Source organism: Triticum aestivum, chromosome 6B (genome assembly GCF_018294505.1).
Source record: "Triticum aestivum cultivar Chinese Spring chromosome 6B, IWGSC CS RefSeq v2.1, whole genome shotgun sequence".
In the NCBI taxonomy this organism is placed as follows: Eukaryota; Viridiplantae; Streptophyta; class Magnoliopsida; order Poales; family Poaceae; genus Triticum; species Triticum aestivum.
In genome coordinates, this window is record NC_057810.1 from 713,499,914 (window position 1) to 713,516,132 (window position 16,219).

The 16,219-nt window shown below is 45.9% G+C and overlaps 1 protein-coding gene across 1 annotated transcript; it reads right to left on the bottom strand.

Annotated features, from left to right (window-relative positions):
- Positions 1-12,429: 12,429 nt before the first annotated feature.
- LOC123135093 (uncharacterized) lies at positions 12,430-14,850 on the bottom strand. Its single transcript, XM_044554208.1, has 3 exons — positions 14,306-14,850; positions 13,299-14,207; positions 12,430-13,162 (listed from the first exon to the last, which is right to left on the bottom strand). The coding sequence occupies exons 1-3, from the start codon at positions 14,336-14,338 to the stop codon at positions 12,653-12,655; spliced, it is 1,452 nt and encodes a 483-aa protein (XP_044410143.1). The 5' UTR covers positions 14,339-14,850; the 3' UTR covers positions 12,430-12,652.
- Positions 14,851-16,219: the final 1,369 nt, after the last annotated feature.

Genomic DNA, 16,219 nt, shown 5'->3' on the forward strand with positions numbered 1-16,219 from the left:
AAAAGGTGAAACGTGGTATCGACAAGGGCATTTCCAAATACAAGTGCTTCCACATTGATGACAAAGACACTCTTTTCTTCGAGGACCGGATTGTTGTTCTTAAGGGTGATCTACGTAAAGTCATTATGAACGAGGCACACAATTCCCTTCTATCCATTCATCCTGGAAGTACGAAGATGTACCATGACCTCAAGCAGTCGTATTGGTGGACTCGAATGAAGCGAGAAATTGCTCAATTCGTGAATGAGTGTGATGTCTGCAGAAGAGTGAAAGCAGAACACCAACGACCGCTGGTCTCCTCCAACCTCTTGCTATTCCGGAATGGAAGTTTGATCATATCGAAATGGACTTCGTGACTGGATTTCCAAAGTCCAAGCATGGAAATGATGCTATCTTCGTTGTCATTGACAAGCTAACTAAAGTGGCTCATTTTCTTCCTATCAAAGAATCCATCACAGCAGCTCAGTTGGCAGAGCTATACACCTCCAGGATTGTCTCCTTGCACGGCATTCCACAATTGATCTCTTCAGACCGTGGCAGCATCTTTACCTCCAAGTTTTGGGATTCTTTTCAGAAGGCCATGGGCACCAACATTCGTTTCAGCACAGCTTTCCACCCTCAAACAAGTGGCCAAGTCGAGCGAGTCAATCAAATCCTCGAAGATATGCTCAGGGCTTGTGTCATTTCCTTCGGTATGAAGTGGGAAGATTGTCTTCCATATGCCGAGTTCTCCTACAACAACAGCTTCCAAGCGAGTTCGGGCAAGGCCCCATTCGAAATTCTCTATGGCAGAAAGTGTCGTACTCCTCTCAATTGGTCCGAGACAGGTGAACGCCAACTTCTTGGCAACGACTTGATCACAGAAGCCGAAGAAATGTGCAAAGTCATTCGTGAGAATCTCAAAGCCGCGCAATCGCGCCAGAAGAGCTATTATGATGACAAGCACCGTGATGTAGCTTTTGAAATCGGAGACCATGTCTACCTCCGCGTCTCTCCAATGAAAGGCACTCGTCACTTCGGTATCAAAGGGAAGCTTGCCCCTAGATACGTGGGTCCTTTCAAGATCATTGGCAAAAGAGGCGATCTTGCCTATCAACTTGAGCTTCCGTCCAACTTCGCGAACGTGCACGATGTGTTTCACGTGTCACAGCTTCGCAAGTGCTTCAAGACTCCTGAGCGCACTATCAACTTCGAAGAAATTGACCTCCAAGAAGATCTCTCTTATAATGAGCACCCCGTGGCTATTCTTGAAGAAACCGAGCGCAAGACTCGCAACAAGTCAATCAAATTCCTGAAAGTGAAGTGGTCACACCATTCCGACCGAGAAGCCACCTGGGAGCGCGAGGATCACCTCCGTTCCGAATATCCAGAGTTCTTTCAGTCCTAGATCTCGGGACGAGATCCTCTTGTAGTGGTGGAGTGTTGTAACACCCCGGATGTAACTTTCCATATTTGTAACTCCAACTCTTGCTATTTTCGGCATTGTGATATGATATTCCCTCCGTGATTGGGTTTTTATTCATTTTTGCATTTTGTCCATGTCATGCATTTCATATCATGTCATCATGTGCATCACATTCGCATACGTGTTCGTCTCATGCATCCGAGCATTTTCCCCGTTGTCCATTTTGCAATCCGGCACTCCTATGTCCCCCGGCGTCCCCTTTTACATTTTTCCGTGAGCGGGTACTAAACTTTCTCGGAATGGACCGAGGTTTGTCAAGTGGCCTTGGTACACCACCGGTAGACCACCTGTCAAGTTTCGGGTCATTTGGAGCTCGTTTGGTACTCCAACGGTTAACCGCACTCTCGCAAAGGCCTCTTTTAAGTTGCAGCCCAACACCCCTCAAAACAGCCCAATAACCCATCTAAGTCACTTCCATGCTCTCTGTCGTCGGATCACGATCGTGTGGGCGAAAACTACACTCCATTTGGAGCTCCTAGCTCCTTCTACCTATAAAAACACCCCCTCCCCAAATCCGGATCAATTCCCCTAACCCTAGCCCTGCTCCTCTCCGCGCCGCCGGACAGCCGGAGCCGGATGCGTCCGCCGCCGCCCCTCGGCGAATCGGGGGCCGCCACGTGGCGCCCGGCCACCCCGCGCCGCCGGCCCGCCTGGCCCATCGCCGACCCCCGCGGGCAGCCGCCGGCCGCCCGGCCCGCGCGCCCTCGCCCTCGCCCGCGCCGCCTCAGCCGCCGTCGCCGCCACCGCCGCCCCGCGCCGCCGGCCATCGCCGCCGTCCCGCCGCCGCGCCTCGGCCGCCGCCCGCGCCGCCCGCCCCGCTCGGCCCGCGCCGGCCTCTCCTCCCCGGCCCCAACTCCGGCCGGTGAACCCGTTCGCGCGCCCCGGATCCAGATCCGAACAGTTGACTTCTCCTTCTCCCCCGAGATTTTTCCTCTAAGTCTTTTAACCTGTGATAATTTTGTTGCATTTTCATCATGCCATAACTTTGCACCCGTGCCTCCGTTTTGGGCGTGTAGCATACCGAAATGTTCGCCTCGATGAGTACATCATTTCATCTCATTGCATCATTTTCATTTGAGCTCATGTTGATGCCCTAAATTCTGTTAGAAGAGGGTTATGTGATGTTAGTTTCAGATTCTTATCAGAACATGCACTCTTGTCATTTTTGCCATGATTGATGTGTGCATCCTATGAACTTGAGTCCTACATGTGTTTTGTAATATGCCATGCCATCTTTACAGGGGTGTATGCTATGTATTTTTTGTGATCTCTGTGGTGACTAGCACAAGCATGCAAACTAGGCTTCATGATGTTGCTGTTTTCAGCCCCTGTTTTGCTGATATTTTATGCCATGTTAAGTTGATGCTACAGAGAGTTCCATGCATATTTTGAGATACTTAAGTAACAATGTTTTGAACATATGGTTATGCTCTATCCATCCATGCCCTTGTTTGAAATTATGGAGTGCCATAGCTTGAGTCAATCGAGCTCTACTTTTGCTATAAAATGTTTCCTGGCAGATTGTTTACATGTTATTCAATTTTGCCAAGGTTGTTGTAGTTGATCCGTGTATGCTATGATGTTGTTCTTCCCATGTATAGCTTCTATGCCATGTCTTCTTGATGTATGTATGCTTAGTTTATCTTTTAATGCTCTGTAGTGAGTGCATCGAGCTCTTAAACATGCCTACTTGTTATCTGTTTTTGTCATGCCCTGTTTGCTGAATATGTAACGAAACTTGCTATGTTGACATGGGTGCTATCATATCTTCTAATCCTTTTTGGATTATGGTCAGTAAGGGACTTTTGTTCTATGCTTTGAGTAGATTCATGCCATGCCTTGTTTTGCTATTATAAATTCCTGTAGAATGTTGTTTTCTTGCTCTGAACATTGCTTCCTGATGCTGATTCTGCCATGTTCAGTATTTTCTCTGAGTCTGTGAAGCTGATATGTTTTGCACTTTTTCCATGCTTGTTTGGACCTGTTATGGTGTGATTTGGCCGTAGCTCAGTGTTCATCTTTTGTCAAGCATCTTGAGTAGATCACTGCCATATGCGTTGTTGGTACCTTTGGGTGCAGTAGCTTAATTTCTTGTTGCTTGCTATGTGGCATCATGCTGTTAATGGCAGATTTGTGCCATTCTTGTTTTGCTTGTCATTTGCAAACCGTGCATCCGATTCCGGTGATCTTTATATCGATTTCAACCGAAATCATCTCACCTTTCCAGCGGCATACTTGGTTTGCCAAGTTGATGCCTGGTTCATCATTTTCCTTCCGGAGCACGCATACGCATTGCATATCACATCTCGCATATCATGCCATGTATTGCATCATGTTGCTTGTGCATTGCACCGTGATTTATTGTGGTTCCATTGTTTGTGTTCTTGCTTTGGGTAGAGCCGGGAGATGAGTACGTGAACGAGGAACCTGTTGAGAACGCTTACGAGGATCAAGCTTTCGACAACTCTGAGAACTTTGCAGGCAAGATGACCATACCCTCGAAATCACTTCTATCTTTGCTTGCTAGTTGCTCGCTCTTTTGCTATGCCTATGCTATGATGCCTATCACTTGCTTATCATGCCACCCATATTGCCATGTCAAACCTCTAACCATCCTTTCCTAGCAAACCGTTGATTGGCTATGTTACCGCTTTGCTCAGCCCCTCTTATAGCGTTGTTAGTTGCAGGTGAAGATGAAGTTTGTTCCTTGTTGGAACATGGAGATGTTGTTCCTTGTTGGAACATGTTTACTTGTTGGGATATCACAATATCTATTGTTTAATTAATGCATCTATATACTTGGTAAAGGGTGGAAGACCCGGCCTTATGCTTGGTGTTTTGTTCCACTCTTGCCACCCTAGTTTCCGTCATACCGGTGTTATGTTCCTTGATTTCGCGTTCCTTACACGGTTGGGTGATTTATGGGACCCCCTTGACAGTTCGCTTTGAATAAGACTCCTCCAGCAAGGCCCAACTTTGGTTTTACCATTTGCCACCTAAGCCTTTTTTCCCTCGGGTTTTCGCGAGCCCGAGGGTCATCTTTATTTTAACCCCCCCCCCCCGGACCAGTGCTCCTTCGAGTGCTGGCCCGAACCGAGCCGCCTGCGGGGCCACCTTGGGGAAACTCGAGGCCTGGTTTTACTCGTAGCCTGTCTCATCCGGATGTGCCCTGAGAACGAGATATGTGCAGCTCCTATCGGGATTTGTCGGCACAATCGGGTGGCTTTGCTGGTCTTGTTTTATTGCTGTCGAAATGTCTTGTAGTCCGGGATTCCGAGACTGATCGGGTCTTCCCGGTAGAAGGAATATCCTTCCTTGACCATGAGAGCTTATAATGGGCTAAGTTGGGACACCCCTGCAGGGTATTATCTTTCGAAAGCCGTGCCCGCGGTTATGAGGCAGATGGGAATTTGTTAATGTCCGGTTGTAGAAAACCCGAAGTTGACCTTGATTAAAACACATCAACCGCGTGTGTAACCGTGATGGTCTCTTCTCGGCAGAGTCCGGGAAGTGAACACGGTGTTGGAGTTATGTTTGATGTAAGTAGTTCAGGATCACTTCTTGATCGCTACTAGCTTCACGACCGTGCCTTGCTTCCCCTCTCGCTCTCTTTTGTGAATGTAGCCACCATATATGCTAGTCGCTTGCTGCAGCTCCACCTCACAACTCTGTCCTTCCTATAAGCTTAAATAGTCTTGATCTCGCGGGTGTGAGATTGCTGAGTCCCCGTGACTCACAGATTCTACCAAAACAGTTGCAGGTGCCGACGATGTCAGTGCAGATGACGCAACCGAGCTCAAGTGGGAGTTCGACGAGGAACGTGGTCGTTACTATGTGTCTTTTCCTGATGATCAGTAGTGGAGCCCGGTTGGGACGATCGGGGATCTGTGTAGCATTTGGGGTAGTCTTCTTTTATTTTGGTTCCGTAGTCGGACCTTGAGTGTAATCTGGATGATGGATGTTTATTTATGTATTGTGTGAAGTGGCGACTGTAAGCCAACTATGTATCTCTTTCCCTTATGTATTACATGGTTTGTGTGAAGATTTCCCTTATTACATGGTATGCCTCTAAGTCGTGCTTTGACACGTGGGAGATATAGCCGCATCGAGGGCGTTACAGATGACTACTTGATAGTTTAGTGCACCAGCTTAACGTCATAGAATCGGGACTTCAAAGACATTTTGAACGTCATCATGGGCCATAGGAGATGTTCCAGGAGTTGAAGTTAATATTTCATGCAAATACCCGAGTTGAGAGATATGAAGTCTCCAACAAGTTGTGTAGCTAAAAGATGGAGGTGAATTGCTCAACTAAGTGAGCATGTGCTCAGATTGTCTGGGTACTACAATCGCTTGAATCAAGTGGGAGTTAATCTTCCAGATAAGATACTGATTGACAGAGTTCTCTAGTCACCATCAGAAAGTTAGTAGAACTTCGTGATGAACTATAGTATGCAAAGGATGACGAAAATGATTCCCAAGCTCTTCGCGATGTTGAAATCAACGAAGGTAGAAATTAAGAAAGAGCATCAAGTGTTGATGATTGACAAGACCACTAGTTTCAAGAAAAGGGCAAAGGGAAAGAAAGGGAACTTCAAGTAGAATGACAAGCAAGTTGTCACTCCCGCGAAGAAGCCCAAAGCTGGACCAAAGCCTGAAATTGAGTGCTTACATTGCAAAGGAAATGGTCACTGGAAACGGTAATGCCCTGAATATTTGGTGGATAAGAAGGATGGCAAAGTGAACAAGGGTATATTTGATATACAGGTTATTGATGTGTGCCTTACTAGTGTTTATAGTAGCCCCTGAGTATTTGATACTTGTTCGGTTGCTAAGATTAGTAACTCGAAACAGGAGTTACATAATAAAAAGAGACTAGTTGAGGGGAAGTGACGATGAGTGTTGGAAGTAGTTCCAAGATTGATATGATCATCATCACACACTCCCTATACTTTCGGTATTAGTGTTAAACCTAAATAAATGTTATTTGGCGTTTGCGTTGAGCATGAATATGATTTGATCATGTTTATTGCAATATGGTTATTCATTTAAAGTCAGAGAATAATTGTTGTTCTGTTTACATGAATAAAACCTTCAATGGTCATACACCCAATGAAAATAGTTTGTTGGATCTCGATCATAGTGATACACATATTCATAATATTGATGCCAAAAGATGCAAAGTAAATAATGATAGTGCAACTTATTTGAGGAACTGCCGTTTGGGTCATATCGGTGTAAAGCGCATGAAGAAACTCCTTAAAGATGGATTTTCGAAATCACTTGGTTATGAATCATTTGGTGCTTGTGAACCGTGCCTTTTGGGCAAGATGACTAAAACTCCGTTCTTCAGAACAATGGAACGAGCTACTGACTTGTTGGAAATAATACATACTGATGTATGCAGACCAATGAGTATTAAGGCTCGTGGCGGGTATCATTATTTTCTGACCTTCACAGATGATTTGAGAAGATATGGGTATATCTACTTGATGAAACATAAGTCTGAAATAGTTGAAAGGTTCAAAGAATTTCAGAGTGAAGTGGATAATCATCGTAACAAGAAAATAAAGTTTCTGCGATCTGATCGTGGAGATGAATATTTGAGTTACGAGTTTGGCCTTCAGTTAAAACAATGTGGAATAGTTTCACAAACTCATGCCACCTGGAACACCACAGCGTAATGGTGTGTCCGAACGTCGTAATCGTACTTTACTAGATATGGTGTGATCAATGATGTCTCTTGCCGATTTACCAATATCGTTTTAGGGTTATGCATTAGAGATAGCTGCATTCACGTAAAATAGGGCACCATCAAAATCCTTTGAGACGACGCCTTATCAACTGTGGTTTGACAAGAAACCAAAGTTGTCGTTTCTTAAAGTTTGGAGTTGCGATGCTTATGTGAAAAAGTTTCAACCTGATAAGCTCGAACCCAAATCGGAGATATGCCTCTTCATAGGATACCCAAAGGAGACTGTTGGGTACACCTTCTAATCACAGATCCGAAGGCAAAATATTCGTTGCTAAGAATGGATCCTTTTTAGAGAAGGAGTTTCTCTCAAAAGAAGTGAGTGGGAGAAAAATAGAACTTGATGAGGTAATAGTACCTTCTCTCGAATTGGAAAATAATTCATCACTGAAATCAGTTCCGGTGATGCCTACACCAATTAGTGAGGAAGCTAATGATGATGATCATGAAACTTCGGATCAAGTTACTACAGAACCTCGTAGGCCTTCCAGAGTACGGCAGCTTCCACCGCTGTCTTATGCGGCAAATAACCACCTAGGGAGTAGAAGTTTCTTATTTCGGTCTTTTTTTCGCCTAGTTGTCTCTATTTCGATTGCATTCTTTCCTATTTCGCTAGGTGATACCATTTCTTCTGGAAGTTCGTTCTGAACTCCGCACCAGAGTGGTACGGTAATCCTGTTCTGGAAGTCATGTTACTAGACCATGATAAACCTACGAACTATGAGGAAGCGATGATGAGCCCGGATTCTGCGAAATGGCTGGAGGCCATGAAATCTGAGAAAGGATCCATGTATAAGAACAAAGTGTGGACTTTGGTGGACTTGCCCGATGATCAGCAAGCCATAAAAAATAAATGGATCTTCAAGAGGAAGACGGACGTTGATAGTAGTATTACTATCTACAAAGCTCGACTTGTCGCAAAAAGGTTTTCGACAAGTTCAAGGTGTTGACTACAATGAGATTTTATCAACTGTAGCGATGCTTAAGTCTGTCCAAATCATGTTAGCAATTGCCACATTTTATGAAATCTGGCAAATGGATGTCAAAACTGCATTCCTTAATGATTTTCTTAAAGAAGAGTTGTATATGATACAACCAGAAGGTTTTTTCAATCCTAAAGGTGCTAACAAAATGTGCAAGCTCCAGCGATCCATCTATGGACTGGTGCAAGCATCTCGGAGTTGGAATATACGCTTTGATAAGTTGATCAAAGCATATGGTTTTATACAGACTTTCGAAGAAGCCTGTATTTACAAGAAAGTGAGTGGGAGCTCTGTAACATTTCTAAAACTATATGTAGATGACATATTGTTAATTGGAAATGATATAGAAATTCTGGATAGCATAAAAGGATACTTGAATAAGAGTTTTTCAAAGAAAGAGCTCAGTAAAGCTACTTACATATTGAGCATCAAGATCTATCAAGATAGATCAAGACGCTTGATAAGATTTTCAATTAGTACATACCTTGACAAAGATTTTGAAGTAGTTCAAAGTGGAACAGTCAAAGAAAGAGTTCTTGCCTGTGTTGCAAAGGTGTGAAATTGAGTAAGACTCAAATCCCGACCACGACAGAAAATAGAAAGAGAATGAAAGTCATTCCCTATGCCTCAGTCATAGGTTCTATAAAAGTATGCCATGCTATGGAACAGACCTATTGTATACCCTGACCTGGTTTGGCAAGGGAGTACAATAGTGATCTAGGAGTGGATCACTGGACTTGGTCAAAATTATCCTTAGTGGAATAAGGATATGTTTCTCGATTATGGAGGTGACAAGAGGTTCGTCATAAAGGGTTACGTCGATGCAAGTTTTGACACTGATCCAGATGACTCTAAGTATCAATCTGGATAAATATTGAAAGTGGGAGCAATTAGCTAGAGTAGCTCCGTGCAGAGCATTGTAGACATAGAATATTTGCAAAATACATATGGCTCTGAATGTGATAGACCCGTTGACTAAACTTCTCTCACGAGCAAAACATGATCACACCTTAGTACTCTTTGGGTGTTAATCACATATCGATGTGAACCAGATTATTGACTCTAGTAAACCCTTTGGGCGTTGGTCACATGACGATGTGAACTATGGGTGTTAATCACATGCAGATGTGAATATTAGTGTTAAATCACATGGTGATCTGAAATAGATTATTGACTCTAGTGCAAGTGGGAGACTGAAGGAAATATGCCCTAGAGGCAATAATAAAGTTATTATTTATTTCCTTATTTCATGATAAATGTTTATTATTCATGCTATAATTGTATTAACCGGAAACATGATACATGTGTGAATACATAGACAAACAGAGTGTCACTAGTATGCCTCTACTTGACTAGCTCGTTAATCGAAGATGGTTATCTTTCCTAGCCATAGACAAAGAATTGTCATTTGATTAACGGGATCACATCATTAGGAGAATGATGTGATTGACTTGACCCATTCCGTTAGCTTAGCACTTGATCGTTTAGTATGTTGCTATTGCTTTCTTCATGACTTAGACATGTTCCTACAACTATGAGATTATGCAACTCCCGTTTACCGGAGGAACACTTTGTGTGCTACCAAACGTCACAACGTAACTGGGTGATTACAAAGGAGCTCTACAGGTGTCTCCGAAGGTACATGTTGAGTTGGCGTATTTCGAGATTAGGATTTGTCACTCCGATTGTTGGAGAGGTATCTCTGGGCCCTCTCGGTAATGCACATCACTATAAGCCTTGCAAGCAATGTAGCTAATGAGTTAGTTGCGGGATGATGCATTACATAACGAGTAAAGAGACTTGCTGGTAACGAGATTGAACTAGGTATTGAGATACCGACGATCGAATCTCGGGCAAGTAACATACCGATGACAAAGGGAACAACGTATGTTGTTCTGCGGTTTGACCGATAAAGATCTTCATAGAATATGTGGGAGCCAATATGAGCATCCAGGTTCCGCTATTGGTTATTGACCGGAGACGTGTCTCGGTCATGTCTACATAGTTCTCGAACCCGTAGGGTCCGCACGCTTAAAGTTAGATGACGGTTATATTATGAGTTTATATGTTTTGATGTACCGAAGATAGTTCGGAGTCCCGGATGTGATCACAGACATGATGAGGAGTCTCGAAATGGTCGAGAGATGAAGATTGATATATTGGACGACTATATTCAAACACCAGAATGGTTCCGGGGGTTATCGGATGTATACCGGAGTACCGGGGGGTTACCGGAACCCCCCCCGGGGGGTTAGTGGGCCACATGGGCACAAAGTGGAGCAGAGGAGGGGCGGCCAGGGCAGGCCGCGCGCCCCCTCTCCCTCTAGTCCGAATAGGACAAGGAGGGGGCGGCGCCCCCCTTTCCTTCCTCTCCTCTCTCCCTTCCTTCCACCTCTCCTACTTGGACAAGGAAAGGAGGGAGTCCTACTCCCGGTGGGAGTAGGACTCCTCCCTGGCGCGCCTCCTCCTGGCCGGCCTCCCCTCCCCCTTGCTCCTTTATATACGGGGGCGGGGGGGCACCTCTAGACACAACAATTGGTCCTTGAGATCTATTAGCCGTGTGCGGTGCCCCCCTCCACCATATTCCACCACGATAATATCGTAGCGGTGCTTAGGCGAAGCCCTGCGTCGGTAGAGCATCATCATCATCACCACGCCGTCATGCTGACGGAACTCTCCCTCGAAGCTCGGCTGGATCGGAGTTCGAGGGACGTCATCGAGCTGAACGTGTGCTGAACTCGGAGATGCCGTGCGTTCGGTACTTGATCGGTCGGATCGTGAAGACGTACGACTACATCAACCGCGTTGTGCTAATGCTTCCGCTTTCGGTCTACGAGGGTACGTGGACGACACTCTCCCCTCTCGTTGCTATGCATCACCATGATCTTGCGTGTGCGTAGGAAATTTTTTGAAATTACTACGTTCCCCAACAAGGAGCAGGGAAGAGAGATGAACAGTCGGACCTCCAAATGAGGAAGCGGGGTCCTCTCTGCAAATATGACGCCGCCTCGCATCCACACGTGCCGCTCACGTGCCGGCCAGGAGTTTTTGTGCAAAAATGATTCCCGCACAAACCAGCCTCAGCTGAGTCAGCGTTTCACGTAGCTGTTTTTGTACTAAACTGAGCGCGCTTAACAAGTTGATGTAGCCGCTTTACGGAGATGCGAGAATATGGACTAAAGTGAGCATCAGGGACAAGTTTGTGTACCATTGGTGCAATTTGCTCATCATAACTCACACGTACACCGGATATTTGAGGATCTCCTTTGAAGATGCCCTAAGTGGCTAACCTCACATCATGTCAGATAAATCTTTGGTCAAAACCCAAGTGCAGAGGACACCCAGCACGTCTAACTCCTCAAACACACCAGGGTGATCCTTCTCGTTTTTCTCCCTAACCCTAGGCCACTAGGGAAAACTCTCCCTTCCAGGCTTCATTGGCGAGTCCGTGGATTCGCCTCCCCTTTGCCTTCCGCTACGGCAGCCATTGGTGGGGAGGGGAATGTCGGTGCCTTCGCTCAAGTTAGTAATTTAGGTTAGGTGCGGCGCTTGGGTGGATGTTGGTGTGTCTTCTCTGAGTTTGTCCTCCAAACTCCAATTCTCCTCGAGTTCGTCTATCTGAATGTAGTCGACGAAGCTTCGGCGTAGATCCCCGCGGCAGTGAAGGATTTCTCATCATGTGGTGAGATTTGGTGTCACGTGCTTCAGATCTATGCGGGTTTAACGGCAATCACTGCTGCTCCTGGGCACTGGTCCTTATGTCCACGTGCATGAAGACTTCACGGGTGTCATCGACAAGGTCAAGCCGGCTCTGACAGGGGAGCGACGACAATGGCTCGCGGCTTGTTCTGACGGTAGCAATGGTTATTCGGCTATTTTAAAATCTTAATGTCATTATTATTATGTCTGAGATGCTTTGTATTTTCGGTGAACTTTTATAATACATCTGATGCTTTTCATAATTCAAAAAAAAAACTGCAGAGGATGATGATGAACTGATCGATTCGGCAAATCTACAGAGCCGCTCCCCAATGGAGCACAGCTGCATCATTGCGCTGGAGATGGCCGCTCGGGACGGAACACTACTCTCACGGCGATCTCCTCGCCGCTACCACGGCCAGGGACGCTGCCGTTGTTTGTCAGCAAAGCTTGTGTTTGTGCGTCCATGGTAAACAGAGTGCCGTGGCTCTCATATATACAAGATAGAAAAAATAACAGAGCATCATTCATAGTACTGAATATTCACTGAATTCAACATAAGCACAAGCACGTACAGCAATGCCACAACATAGATGTGCTTATTTTAGCCATTTCATTGGCCAAAATAGCTGAATGAGTTGCTCCAACAAATTGGTAGCCGAGAAACATTTTTGCAGACAAACAATAGCATTGACATTGACATAGTCTTTGAGATTGGGGAGTCCTTCCAACGAATTCATCTTCAACTCGACCTCATGAGCGGAAGTGAATATCAGGACAAGCCGTCGCCGATGCTGTTGTCATCTTCTTCCTCAACAAATCCACCTCCTCACTGGTCCGTGGATAACTCGAAGGACGAACAGCCGCGTGAGGAAACTTTTCGAAACAAAATGGGCACACCTTCCTCTCGTGCAGGGATACCTCCCTGATGTTCGCAGCAGCTTGAATGACGCGTCTAATGTATCCGATGAAATTGTCATCGGACTGGAAGCCGTAGATAGTTAGCCTTGCCAGATTGTTCTGCTTAAAATGAGGATCAGATGGTTCCCACTTCACATCCGCTTTCATGCGACTCTTTTGTGACTCCTTTTGGCACTTGTGATCCCATACTGTGATGGAAAGCTCCTCTAGGTATGGTGCAGCTTCAAGAAGGAACATTGTCCAAGCAATATCACATTCTTCAGGAAGATTGTCCAAATCCACAAGCCGCAGTTTGGCGAGCACAGGAGCAAGCACTTTTGAGCGTTCTGGTTGAACCCAAATCTGGGATAGACAAAACAAATTAGAAGTGATAATGTGTTTGCATCATCAAGTTATGCGTAACTAAATTACTACCATCTGATATATGCATCACATACACAATTAATGAGAATGGGATAGAGGTGATTAGAGTGAGTACCTTTTCACTTCGAAACTCCAGATACAGATGGCTTACAGTGGGGGCATTAGCAAGCAGCTTGCTTAGGTTGAGGGTCTTGCCTGAAATATTTGCATTAGCAAGACTGAGCTTCCAAAGCTGAGGGACAGTGCCAAGAACCAAGGGATTTTCATCACAAGGCCAATTATTATAGGTCATCTGCTGGAGCTTTGGTAGAAAGTCAAGCACCACTGTTTTAAACTCCCCATAGGTGATAACAAGCTCAACAAGTTGAGCGTGTTGTACATGCAGCACGGAACGGACCCCCGCATCACACTCAAAGAAAGACAGGGACTGGAGCCGCTTGCAGGTGCTAAGAATATTGGGTATGTCCGATTCACCAAACCTCATATTCTGCAGTTGCAGCCGTGTGAGACCAGCAAATGCTTCTGGACAATCTTTTAGAAAATCATTGAACTGCTTAGCGAAGATCGGGAAATGTTCCCCTGTGCAATTAAATGAATCCCTCAGTGTCAGGATTTCAAACTCGGCCGCATCTAGTTTCTGAGTCGCCATAGCGAGCGCAACAGCTTTGCCGATGGGGAGACCGCGAGGACTCAAGAAGAATTTGACCTTCAGCTTGCGAACGGTGATCTGTGGAGACCTTGTACTAAGGATGTTTGCTGTCACGTTGGCCACAAAGCCGTTCATTCGCACCAAATCGCGAGGGCTGAGATCGATGACAATCTGCGAGAGCATACCGGGCAGCTTCTGCATTTGCTTCGAGAGGATGCAGGTTTTGACAGCATCAAGCGTGCCCACCCTCTCGAGGATGTTGTGCAGCACGTCATTGGGCAGCTTGCTTAGCATGTCATCGTTGGGCAGCTTGCCTAGCATGTCATCGTTGGGCAGCTTGCCTAGCATGTCATCATTGCCAGCTGCTTTCTTCGACTGCAATTAACCAGGGGGAAATTAGTCATCCGTGATGGACTGATGGTTCGATGCTCATCAAGGAAAAAATTATACAATTAACAAAACACAAGACTCACATCACGGCGGCGGCGACCCCTATTGAACTTCATGGTAACCAGATCCAAAAAACAGGACAACGTCGGCAAACTTGCGTCGATAAACAAACAAAACGCAAGAAATCTTATATTCTTGAAATTATGCTCCTTTCGTGTCCGACGATCGACGACGCCCGAGCTGAGCTTATTATAGCCTCCTCCGATCCTCCTCCTAGAAGAGGAGACAGAGACGGAGGAGGTTTTCTAATCTTATTGAAGCTAGTGTAGAATTCGGAAACCGACTGATTCACTGTTATTTCACAAGAGGCAGACATATATAAAAGTAGCTCCTTTTGCTCATACACAAACCGAAATCGATCCCTTCCTTCCTCGAATCCGACTACAGAACGAAATTGGCACCTGCCCCTTCCTTCTTCGGATCCGACTGCAGAATGGATTTGATCTCCTTCATCTAGAGCATCCGGAGGGACTTGGGTAAGGCAACTAAGGGCGGGGAGGACAGTGGCGGTCGCCGCCGCCGCCGGTGGATGGGTGGAGGGTGGGTGGGGAATTGGAGAGCGTTTAGGGCAGACGACGCACGCGGAAGGGCAATATCTCTCTTTTTTTTTTTAAGCGAAGGCAATATCTCTCCTGTGGTTTTTTTTTTAGGTGAACTAGGGATTTTATTCCAAAGATAACACAGAAGGAATACAAGTGATGTTCGGTAGGATCCCTAGCCACAAGCGGCGACCAGCAGGGAGAGCTGAAGCAGCCTTTGCAATGGCATGAGCTTCAGCATTGGCCTCCCTGCACTCATATCTAAAACTAGCACTCACAAAATCTTTCATAGACTCCCTAATTTCACTAATAACTACAGCATAAGATGATAGCACATCTCCCCTGATGTCCGAGACCACTTGCATACAATCAGAACCTATGATCACATGTGGGAGATTGAGGTCCTTTGCCAGAGCTAATGCCTCGCTGCACGCAAGTGCTTCCAGATTCGCTGCATCAACCAAACCATCAAAAGTGACAGCCGAGGAGCCCAAATACCTCCCTTCTTTGTCCCTGCTTATCGCCGAGACTGCACCCCTTTTGCCGTTCCGCGAGATTGCACCATCCACATTGATTTTAACTGCCTCCCCCTCCAGCGCCTTCCACCTGTGGGATCGCTGCTGCGGTGGCCGTCCAGCAGCATGTTTGCTCATGGAGACAATGTCAAGATCCTCTAGGTATTTGTTGATAAAACACATAGTGGACAAGGGGCTTTGAAATTCTTCTTCATGGATCGCTTTCCTCCTTGCCCACCAAATGGCCCACATGGTGACCAAAACTTTTGCCAACTCCTTCTGTTCCACTGTATCAAACAGCCAAAAGAGCCACAATCTGGGATCATCGGATTGATTAGAGAGAACATGCTCCACGGTCTCCTCATCACCGAGCGCCCACACACACCTTGCCATCCGGCAATCAAAAAGTGAGTGTCTCCAATTATCATTTTCCGCACCACACAAAGAACAAGCCGGCGAGTCCGCCATCTTCCTTCCGTGCCTTGTGGAACCAGTCGGTAAGGACGTATGTGAAAGCCTCCATACAAAAATTCTGACTTTTGAGGGGACTTTGACCTTCCATAGCAAGGACCACGACTTCTTCTCCCGAGCTGGATTCGAATGGCCTCCCCTGTGTTCAAGCCAATCTTCCCGTTGAAATTTGACTGCGTTGATCATCCTGTATGCCGACCGGACCGAGAAAAATCCCTTTCTGTCATAGTGCCATGCCCAGAAATCTGGCTGCACCCTCGAACTCAACGGTATATTAAGAATAACATCGACATCCGGTGCAATAAAGTGTTGTTCTATCACCTCCCTCCTCCATGTCCTTGTTACAGGATCAATGAGTTCTGAGACAAATTGTGGTGGGTTTGTCGATATTTGGCAGATAGGCCTCAGCCTG